General features: G+C 54.2%; 1 protein-coding gene across 2 annotated transcripts; it reads left to right on the plus strand.

Annotated features, from left to right (window-relative positions):
- Positions 1-369: 369 nt before the first annotated feature.
- On the plus strand, positions 370-11,011 carry foxred2 (FAD-dependent oxidoreductase domain containing 2). Of its 2 annotated transcripts, XM_066707398.1 has the most exons (11): positions 370-439; positions 3,773-4,080; positions 5,641-5,846; positions 5,941-6,297; positions 6,374-6,625; positions 6,753-7,013; positions 7,157-7,323; positions 7,625-7,790; positions 7,901-8,127; positions 8,459-8,629; positions 10,291-11,011. In XM_066707398.1, the coding sequence occupies exons 3-11, from the start codon at positions 5,767-5,769 to the stop codon at positions 10,533-10,535; spliced, it is 1,926 nt and encodes a 641-aa protein (XP_066563495.1). In that variant the 5' UTR covers positions 370-439; positions 3,773-4,080; positions 5,641-5,766; the 3' UTR covers positions 10,536-11,011. The 2 variants fall into 2 exon arrangements, with proteins under 2 accessions (XP_066563495.1, XP_066563493.1); XM_066707396.1 differs by lacking the exons at positions 370-439; positions 3,773-4,080 and adding an exon at positions 3,618-3,730.
- Positions 11,012-11,231: the final 220 nt, after the last annotated feature.

An 11,231-nucleotide genomic window follows, 5' to 3' on the forward strand; every position in this document is an offset into this window, starting at 1 on the left:
GGGATTATGTGAATATGAAGTCATCGTATTTGATCTGACATGTAGGCTAGCCTACATTATTTTGTCCTTAAAACTTCTACTTATATTCAAGACAATTAAAGACACATTAGGTGGTGAGCCACGACCAAGAGTGGATTCCCGAAATATGCGTGAATCATGCCCTCCTCCAGTGTTCACTCTCTCTGCCTGTTTCTGTTTGCTGTGAACACATGAGTAGACTATTATAAGTGTAGGCTACTGTGGCAGGGAGGGGGTTAATTGTCCATCCCTGCCTGCTCATGGACTGCAGGTGGTTGGGGTGATTGATCAATTAAGGTCAATCAAACCCAGCCACCTGCTATATAAGGAGGCCTCAGCGTACCCATTAGGGGTAGTTTGTGTTGGAGAGTTGGGTGTGGGAGGAAACCTGCCCAGTGTTGCCCATGGTTTGTTTGAGTATGTAAGTGACGTTTTTACACAGTGAAGACCAGGTCCAGCCTGTGTAGTTTTCTTTGAGTTTTGTGTAACTTTTAGTTTGGCCATCATGCCAGTTTATGCAGGTCTGTGTTTGGCGTCTCTGTGCGGATGTCCACAGGGAGAGTGTTTGGTGTCTCTGTGCGGATGTCCACAGGGAGAGCGTCTGTGTTTGGCGTCTCTGTGCGGATGTCCACAGGGAGAGCGTCTGTGTTTGGCGTCTCTGTGCGGATGTCCACAGGGAGAGTGTTTGGTGTCTCTGTGCGGATGTCCACAGGGAGAGCGTCTGTGTTTGGCGTCTCTGTGCGGATGTCCACAGGGAGAGCGTCTGTGCTTGGCGTCTCTGTGCGGATGTCCACAGGGAGAGCGTCTGTGTTTGGCGTCTCTGTGCGGATGTCCACAGGGAGAGCGTCTGTGTTTGGCGTCTCTGTGCGGATGTCCACAGGGAGAGCGTCTGTGTTTGGCGTCTCTGTGCGGATGTCCACAGGGAGAGCGTCTGTGTTTGGCGTCTCTGTGCGGATGTCCACAGGGAGAGCGTCTGTGTTTGGCGTCTCTGTGCGGATGTCCACAGGGAGAGCGTCTGTGTTTGGCGTCTCTGTGCGGATGTCCACAGGGAGAGCGTCTGTGTTTGGCGTCTCTGTGCGGATGTCCACAGGGAGAGCGTTTGGTGTCTCTGTGCGGATGTCCACAGGGAGAGAGTCTGTGTTTGGCGTCTCTGTGCGGATGTCCACAGGGAGAGCGTCTGGTGTCTCTGTGCGGATGTCCACAGGGAGAGAGTCTGTGTTTGGTGTCTCTGTGCGGATGTCCACAGGGAGAGCGTCTGTGTTTGGCGTCTCTGTGCGGATGTCCACAGGGAGAGCGTCTGTGTTTGGCGTCTCTGTGCGGATGTCCACAGGGAGAGCGTCTGTGTTTGACGTCTCTGTGCGGATGTCCACAGGGAGAGTGTTTGATGTCTCTGTGCGGATGTCCACAGGGAGAGTGTTTGGTGTCTCTGTGCGGATGTCCACAGGGAGAGCGTCTGTGTTTGGCGTCTCTGTGCGGATGTCCACAGGGAGAGCGTCTGTGCTTGGCGTCTCTGTGCGGATGTCCACAGGGAGAGCGTCTGTGTTTGGCGTCTCTGTGCGGATGTCCACAGGGAGAGCGTCTGTGTTTGGCGTCTCTGTGCGGATGTCCACAGGGAGAGCGTCTGTGTTTGGCGTCTCTGTGCGGATGTCCACAGGGAGAGCGTCTGTGTTTGGCGTCTCTGTGCGGATGTCCACAGGGAGAGCGTCTGTGTTTGGCGTCTCTGTGCGGATGTCCACAGGGAGAGCGTCTGTGTTTGGCGTCTCTGTGCGGATGTCCACAGGGAGAGCGTTTGGTGTCTCTGTGCGGATGTCCACAGGGAGAGAGTCTGTGTTTGGCGTCTCTGTGCGGATGTCCACAGGGAGAGCGTCTGGTGTCTCTGTGCGGATGTCCACAGGGAGAGAGTCTGTGTTTGGTGTCTCTGTGCGGATGTCCACAGGGAGAGCGTCTGTGTTTGGCGTCTCTGTGCGGATGTCCACAGGGAGAGCGTCTGTGTTTGGCGTCTCTGTGCGGATGTCCACAGGGAGAGCGTCTGTGTTTGACGTCTCTGTGCGGATGTCCACAGGGAGAGTGTTTGATGTCTCTGTGCGGATGTCCACAGGGAGAGTGTTTGGTGTCTCTGTGCGGATGTCCACAGGGAGAGCGTCTGTGTTTGGCGTCTCTGTGCGGATGTCCACAGGGAGAGCGTCTGTGCTTGGCGTCTCTGTGCGGATGTCCACAGGGAGAGCGTCTGTGCTTGGCGTCTCTGTGCGGATGTCCACAGGGAGAGCGTCTGTGTTTGGCGTCTCTGTGCGGATGTCCACAGGGAGAGCGTCTGTGTTTGGCGTCTCTGTGCGGATGTCCACAGGGAGAGCGTCTGTGTTTGGCGTCTCTGTGCGGATGTCCACAGGGAGAGCGTTTGGTGTCTCTGTGCGGATGTCCACAGGGAGAGAGTCTGTGTTTGGCGTCTCTGTGCGGATGTCCACAGGGAGAGAGTCTGTGTTTGGCGTCTCTGTGCGGATGTCCACAGGGAGAGTGTTTGGTGTCTCTGTGCGGATGTCCACAGGGAGAGCGTCTGTGTATGGTGTCTCTGTGCGGATGTCCACAGGGAGAGCGTCTGGTGTCTCTGTGCGGATGTCCACAGGGAGAGAGTCTGTGTTTGGCGTCTCTGTGCGGATGTCCACAGGGAGAGCGTCTGTGTTTGGCGTCTCTGTGCGGATGTCCACAGGGAGAGCGTCTGTGTTTGGCGTCTCTGTGCGGATGTCCACAGGGAGAGTGTTTGGCGTCTCTGTGCGGATGTCCACAGGGAGAGTGTTTGGCGTCTCTGTGCGGATGTCCACAGGGAGAGCGTCTGCGTTTGGCGTCTCTGTGTGGATGTCCACAGGGAGAGCTTCTGCGTTTGGCGTCTCTGTGCGGATGTCCACAGGGAGAGCGTCTGCGTTTGGCGTCTCTGTGCGGATGTCCACAGGGAGAGCGTCTGCGTTTGGCGTCTCTGTGCGGATGTCCACAGGGAGAGCGTCTGCGTTTGGCGTCTCTGTGCGGATGTCCACAGGGAGAGCGTCTGCGTTTGGCGTCTCTGTGCGGATGTCCACAGGGAGAGCGTCTGCGTTTGGCGTCTCTGTGCGGATGTCCACAGGGAGAGCGTCTGCGTTTGGCGTCTCTGTGCGGATGTCCACAGGGAGAGCGTCTGCGTTTGGCGTCTCTGTGCGGATGTCCACAGGGAGAGCGTCTGCGTTTGGCGTCTCTGTGCGGATGTCCACAGGGAGAGCGTCTGCGTTTGGCGTCTCTGTGCGGATGTCCACAGGGAGAGCGTCTGCGTTTGGCGTCTCTGTGCGGATGTCCACAGGGAGAGCGTCTGTGTTTGGCGTCTCTGTGCGGATGTCCACAGGGAGAGCGTCTGTGTTTGGCGTCTCTGTGCGGATGTCCACAGGGAGAGTGTTTGGCGTCTCTGTGCGGATGTCCACAGGGAGAGTGTTTGGTGTCTCTGTGCGGATGTCCACAGGGAGAGTGTTTGGTGTCTCTGTGCGGATGTCCACAGGGAGAGAGTCTGTGTTTGGTGTCTCTGTGCGGATGTCCACAGGGAGAGTGTGGAGTGACAGGCGTGCGTGACGTCACGGCAGGGGGCGTGGCTACGCGAGCGCAGCGCTACTGCACACTGCGCAGCTCGGCGGACACACCGGGCTCCCTGTCTGTGTATTGAGTGTGTAGGTGGAGGGGTGGGGTGACTGGTATGCAGGTAAGACGCTGTGTTTTATTGTTTTTTGTTTTTCTGCGCTAGGACCTAGCCTGCCGCCGGGGGCTTATCTCGCAGGGCAGATGGGTTTAGGCACCTGGACTCCGGCCGGCTGACGCACTCCAGCCCGGGGATTGAGCCGCGGCCTGCTCCTGTGCGCTGACACATGCGCACAACGGCCTCCATACAGCGCTTCAAATCAGTACAACTAAAATACAAAATGTGTGTGTGAGAGAGGGAGAGAGAAACAACTTACCAGCCACTTGGTATTTTTACCAGCCAAAGGCAAACATCACCAGAAATGCACGAGGGTAAATGTGTGGTGAACATGTTAAATCGTGGCATTTATTCAGGTAATTAATCAAATCGCTATAACAAAAAAGAATTGCACATCTGTATAGACTAGACAGGTGTGTATGAGGGAAAAGGATCTGGATAGAAAAACATGCTCCCACAGTTTGTACTTGCAAGTGTTAGAAGGTCTTGGATCAAAACATTGCATTCTATTGAATATTGAACACTTGCTAGTAGAGACAGTGCGGGAGCATCTTTTTCAAATGAATCAATCACATCTGCAATAACATGGCAGCTAATGGGGATCTGTATAAACACACTAAACTAACACATGAGAAGGGGTGTTGTATGGTGACACATTATTGCTCTTCATACTCCTCTTCCTCTTCAGTGCTACTCCCTTCTCTGGGTCTCTGCACGTCATTAAAAGGATTTCATTGGATTGGTTAGACATTCATAGAGTCACGGTCTGGTGGGTAAAAAATATATAATCTCTAGGAATGATGACAGACAGTAACGTCCTTTCCATTGGTCAATACCATGCACGCCAGCAAAGAAGCGATGCAAAAATGCATGTCTATCACAAATAGTTTCCCCATAAATTAATACGTTGTAATAGATGCAATTGATGAATACTTATCTAACACAACCACTTTGTTAAATAAATATCTATGTAAAACTACATTATTAGAAGCTGTATGGAAATGGCACAATAACAGCAGACCTGTCAACTCTCACGCATGTTATGTCAGGCTCTTATTATTGTCCTGACATTAGCACAACTATTTACTGTCACAATTTCAAATTAACTATAAAGCTTATGCCTATTTGTTTATAAAGGAATATTTTGCAGTTACAGCTGTAATTGACCGAACAATAGGTTTTTCTTTTTCATTTTTTATACATTTTCATTCAGTTGCCAGTTTAGCAATGTGAGCTGCAATGAAAATGCGTTAACATTAGCGTCCTTGTGGCAATGTTTTCCGGTCACAACAGGGAAATACAAAATGTATAAGACCTATCTAGCTAGCTAATTTGTACAATTCACTTGACTAAACAATTGACTTTTCCTCTCCAAACCACACTCAGACTGCCGCTCTGCGTTCAGAAACATAACTGTGCGCTCGAGTTCCAGCGAATACAAAATAAACGGCAAAAGCTGGCTGTGTGTGTTCATGTGTTTGTTGCTCCTCTCTCCTTTTCTGTCATATTCTGAAACCCTTTCATCCAGGTAATTAATAAGTCAGTAATTATGACTATGAAAACTAATTAAAAGTCATTACCAAAGTGGCTGGTAAAATTGACAGATTTACCCGCCACTGGCTAAATCTACCCACATTTGGCAGGTGGTGTGTGTTAATTTTATTCCCTGGTGTCTGACTGACTGACTGTCCGTCCTGTGTGGGTGTAAGTGTCTGACTGTGTTTATCTATGCTTGTGTGTCTAATTTTCTCTCTCCTTTCTGCATTTGTATCTGCCTCTCTCTCTTTCTGTGACTGTATATCACCCTCTCTCTGTATCTGCCTCAAACTCTCTTGCTCTTCATCTCTGTCTGTCTGTTTGTGTTTTAGTTTCTCTGTTAAATTTCATGAAATGTGCTCTCCCCCCCCCACATTCAGTTGTCCTCGGTGCCGCTCTCTCTGCTGCCCCTGCTGGCCGCCCAGTGCCTCTGTAGCCTGGCGGATGGGCCCCACCCCCGTCGCCATGACTACTGCGTGCTGGGGGCTGGGCCGGCGGGGCTGCAGATGGGCCACTTCCTGCAGGAGACGGGCCGCGATTACGTCATCCTGGAGCGGAACCACGAACCGGGCAGCTTCTTCGCCATGTGAGCCAATAATCCAATTGGCTAACGAGCTCAATTAGCTAACAGAGGCCCATCAGCTCACCAGGCACATCTCTATCTCTCTCTCCCCCCCCAGTTACCCCCGTCATGGCCGCCTGATCAGCATCAACAAGCTGTTCACCGGCCGGCACAACCCGGAGTTTAACCTGCGCCACGACTGGAACTCCCTGCTGGGGGCGGTGCGGGGGCGGGGTCAGCCCAGGGCGCCCCTGTTCTCGCGGGTCAGCTCTGCCCTGTACCCCCCCGCCCACAGCCTGCGCCGCTACCTCTCCCTGTTCGCCCAGGAGCTGCGGCTCCGGGTGCGCTATGGCGTCGACGTGGCTGGGGTCAGCCAGGGGACTAGCCAAGGTAATGGTGAGAAGGAGTGCGACCGATTCGACCAGAGCCAGAGCTACACCCTGACTGACCAAGAGGGACTGAACTACACCTGCAGGTGAGGAGGGAGGGTTGGGGAAAAGAGGGGGCGAGGGACTCGGTGTTGTAATACAGTATCGCTCTCTCTCTCTCAGGGTGCTGCTGGTGGCCTCAGGGCTGTGGGAGCCCCAGCAGGTGCGCTTCCCGGGCTGGGAGGCGGTGGAGGGGTACGAGTCCCTGCCCCGGGATGGCTCCGGGTTCCAGGGCCAGGCCGTGCTCATTCTGGGCAAGGGCAACTCCGCCTTCGAGACGGCTGCAGCCCTGCTGCCCCACACCGCCCGCATCGCCCTGTACAGCCCGCGCCCCGTGCGCCTCGCCTGGCAGACGCACTATGTTGGTGACCTGAGGTGCTGAGAACAGATAGGGAGAGACCGACACACTGCCTGACTGCCCAACGGACTGACTGACACACTGACTGACTGACTGACTGACAGACTGACACACTGCTTGACTCCCTCTCCCTGTCCCTCTCAGGGCAGTGAACACAGAGCTGCTGGACACCTACCAGCTCAAGTCTCTGGACGGGCTGGTGGACGGCTCGGTGGAGCAGCTGGCGCTGGTGCGGGACGCACGGGGCCGACTGCACGTCACGCTGGCTGAGCTGCTGCGTCTGCACGGCAACGACTCTGCGGCCACGCGGGCCGCCCATCACCACGACAACTTCTCCCTGCGCCGGCCCTTCGACCGCGTTGTGCGCTGCCTGGGCTTCAGGTTCAACTCCTCCATCTTCCACAGGTCTGGGTCTCTGATGCTGCCTGCTACTGAGTTACTGCATCATCACAACACCCTCCACAGGCCTGAGTCACTACTCCAGTACTACTCTTGTGCTCCTCCAGTCGCTGTGCTCTGGCTCTAACAGTGCTGTCCCTGTCCTGCAGCTCGGCGTGCCCCAGGCGGGCGGGCGTGGCGCGGGGCCGGTTTCCGGCGCTGTCGGCCTGGTTCGAGGGGCGGGGCTTGCCTGGCCTGTTTGTGATCGGCGCCGCTGCCCACTCCCGGGACTACCGCCACTCCGCTGGCGGCTTCATCCACGGCTTCAGATACACCGGTGAGATGCAACGCCAACATGCCACCTACACACCACCAACACACCACCAACGCACACTGCGGGGAACATACCAACACACCGCCAACCACGCATCAACATGCTGCCAACGCAACAACAGTGCCCTGCCAACCACATGCCAACACATTGCCAATCATCACCAAAGCACCCCAAATCCACAGCAACTCACCACACAATACCAGCCAACTACAACTAACACAGATGGACCCCCGTCACCAAGAGCAGCCCCACGGTCAGGATCTCACTTCTCTCCCTCCCTCTCTCTGCACTCCGTGGCCCTCAGTGCGTGCTGTCCACCGTATACTGGAGCAGCGGTACCACGGCCACCCCTGGCCGGCCGCCACCCTGCAGACCAGTCAGCTGCTGAGCGCCATCCTGAGGCGGGTGAATGAGGCGTCCGGACCGTACCAAATGTTTGGGATGCTGGGGGACATCATCCTGCTACAGGGGTGAGCCTGGACTGTACCACTGAGAGAGTGGAGTGTGGGGGGAGTGAGAGAGTGTCTCTGAGTGCCTGTAGTGTTTTCTACGAGTTGTGTAACGTGCGTGTCTCTCTCAGGGACAGTTTCCAGTACCTGGAGGAGTTCCCTCTGCAGGCTCTAGCCCAGCTGACAGCTCTGACAGGCCGGGCAGTGGGACCAGGGGGGCTGCTGGTGCTGGTGATGGAGTATGGACACAGCCTGACCGACTCACTGGGTCAGAACCGCTCCATCACGGACTGGGCCCTGGCCTGGAAGTCCAACTTCCTGCACCCAGTCCTGTACTACTACAACACCCTGCCCAGCGGTCAGTATAGGACAGGACAGACTGGGCACTATAGGACAGGACAGACTGGGCACTATAGGACAGGACAGACTGGGCACTATAGGACAGGACAGACTGGGCACTATAGGACAGCACAGACTGGGCACTATAGGACTGGAGGACAGCACAGACTGGGCACTATAGGACAGGAGGACAGCACAGCACAGACTGGGCACTATAGGACAGGAGGACAGGACAGACTGGGCACTATAGGACAGGACAGACTGGGCACTATAGGACAGGACAGACTGGGCGGTGGGGTAAAGTGTGGTGCAGTATTGGACACGTCTAACTCTACTAACCTCTGTCTCAGAGCGGGACATGAGGCTCCGCCCCCCTGGCTGGCCATTGCCCCGCCCCCAGGCTCTGCATCACATAGTGGAGGACTTCCTGACGGAGTGGGAGGGGCCAGTGTCCCACAGCCAGCCGCTGCGCCGCTTCCTGGAGCACTGCCTGACCTCTGACCTCCGCACGTTCTACGCAGGTACTGTCCCTCACCTGAGACTGGCGGGGTGTTGCTGCACAGCACCGAGCTGCCACGTCCCTCCCTCTCTCAATTCAGAGGTGCTTTATTGGCAGCACCAATCACAGTATTGCCACAGCAGGTACAGATGTGCTTTCAAACAGGACAAGCATAACATGACCAGATACAATGGAACAAACATCATACACACTAAAATAAAATCTAATCAATTTTTGGTATGTGTATCAAAATTAGTGTCATGACAACAAAAAAGGCAGTGAACCCAACTGTTTGTGTTTTGTGTTACAATGGCGTCCCGCAGGCTGGTGTCCCACTCTGTCCCTGTGCAGGGGACACACGCTGGGCTGCTGTGATGGCCGTCGCTCATCCTCTCCCAGCAGGATGGGGAGCGCAGCTCTCGGGAGCTCACTGAGCTCAGGGGTTTGCACTGTGAAGTGTATAAAGAAGGTCTCTCTGATTTGTGTGTATTGAGGGCAGGACTGCAGGTCGTGCGCTCTGTGTCCAGCTCCCCCGTCACACTGGCTGCACAGCCGCTCTGCTCTGGATACCCAGGAGTTTTGTATCTGCCCTTTCGATGTCAAGGCTGTGGTTGCTGAGCCAGTATTTATTAAGGTTTTGTCTTTTATATTTGTGATTTTCAAGCAATTTAACCTCTCTAGTCAGGGCCGGTAGCATTGCAGTTTGTTTTGTAACTCTATTTCGTTTCTCCATTCTTTTGTGTGTTTGTTTTTTAGATGCATGTCGAATTTCCCAATTGTTGTTGTGTGTGGGGCTCTGTGTGCCTCAGAGCCAGCTGGCCCAGGGGGTCTGTGTCTGGGCAGAGCTGGGTGCTGAGTGGAGTCCCAGTCCCGCTCTGCAGGCGGTGTGCGGGTGTTTCTGTGCACCTGTATCATGTGTTTAATGCATTCTAGGTGGAATATTTCTGTGGGGCTTTTGTCCCAATGTTTATTATTGAGGTTCATAAGGGGACCCCACACTTCACTCCCATATAGCAGGACTGGTTGGATGATGGAGTTGAATATTTTAATCCAAATAGTTATTGGTATTGTCATTTTCCCAAATCGTGTCTTTATGGCGTAAAATTCCTGGCGTGCCTCATCATTTAATGTGCTCATAGCCAGGGTGAAGCTCCCTGACGCACTGATGCTCAGGCCCAGGTGTGTGTAGCTCGTGCAGGGCTGTAGTGCCGTGCTGCCCAGACTGAAGCAGTACCTGTGTCCCTGAGATTAGGCTTTCTTCTGGAAAACCATGACTCAGTGTTGTGCAGACTGACTCTCAGGGCCCGGGTCTGACAGTGCTGCTCTGTGGCGACGGCAGCACCAGCTCATCTGTAGAGCAGGAGCTGGATCTCTGTGTCGAGGAGAGCAAGGCTGGGGCGTCGGCCTGCTCAACACTGTGGCAGCTCACTGATGTTGAGCAGTGTTGGGCTCAGACTGCAGCCCTGCCTCACGCCCCACCCTGACTGAAGACCTCTGGTCTCTGGTCTCCAGTCCTCACCGCGCACTGGTTTTCAGAATATTGAACATTGATTTGATGATATCATAAACTTCACCCCCCTACACCGTTCTGTAGAAGTTTATAAAATAATCCTTTGTGCCAGATGGAGTCAAATGCCTGTTGAAAGTCTACAAAACAGGCCAATGTTTTCCTCTCTCTCTCAGAATCCTGTTTCCGTTTCGCTCTGACCAGTCGCTGGCCGCCCCTGTCCTGTCGCCAGGGTTACCTGCAGGCGCAGGGGCTTGTGGGTAATGCACGGCTGTGGCGACACGCAGTGGAGGCGGGGCTGATGGAGGACTTCCACCCCGAGCTGGCCAATGAGAGTGGAAGGACCCCGCCCTTACCCGGTCACATGACACGGACCGGGGCTCAGCTGACCAGGGTCGGTGTCAGCAGGGATGACCTCTGACCTCGATTGACCTGTGTGTGAACTTCAGACACTGAGGAGCAGTGCAATCAGAAGCTGTGACCAAAGAGAGGCCGGGGTGTAGACGTATACACCCACTCACACTGGCACTGTTACTGACTACGGTACAATCACACACTACACACACTGCACACCGCACTGCTACGGGACTGTGGGACACAGTGGAGGAATTGGAGCAGTGCAGTGACTTAATTTACACACGTGTGTACTGGCCGGTACACACCAGCGGGAAGGGACGGGTATGGGGCTCTGCAGTGGTCAGGCTGTGTGTGCCAGTCTGCGTCTGCAAGTATGTGTGCGTGTGCGTGTGCGTGTTACTGCCTGACTGTCTGTGTGTGTGTTTGTGTACATGTTTCTCCTTATGTTGACGGAAATTTTATATAATATTTTTATACATTGTGCTCGTCTGTATTTTATACATATTATTATTTTTTTCCAAATAAAGATCGATATTCTAATGACGTGTCAAGTTTATTTGTATCAGTTTTATGTGGGTTTATTTGTTTAACTGTAAGTGAAGAAGTGCACATTTGTTCGTATTACATAAACTTCCCATCCCCTGGGTGGCTGCTATTGGAACCTCGGGGGCGAAAATGTCGCTTCTGATTGGCTCACACGCCCGTCAGTCTCACTACTTCCGGGACGGGCGAGACAATGGGCGGTGGAACTGGATGACAG

Source organism: Amia ocellicauda, chromosome 6 (genome assembly GCF_036373705.1).
Source record: "Amia ocellicauda isolate fAmiCal2 chromosome 6, fAmiCal2.hap1, whole genome shotgun sequence".
NCBI classification, from domain to species: Eukaryota; Metazoa; Chordata; class Actinopteri; order Amiiformes; family Amiidae; genus Amia; species Amia ocellicauda.

Coding starts and splice junctions, on each gene's coding strand:
- foxred2 (XM_066707396.1), top strand. Junction 6,298..6,373: donor GGACTGAACTACACCTGCAG/GTGAGGAGGGAG, acceptor TCTCTCTCTCAG/GGTGCTGCTGGTGGCCTCAG. Junction 7,324..7,624: donor CCACGGCTTCAGATACACCG/GTGAGATGCAAC, acceptor CGTGGCCCTCAG/TGCGTGCTGTCCACCGTATA.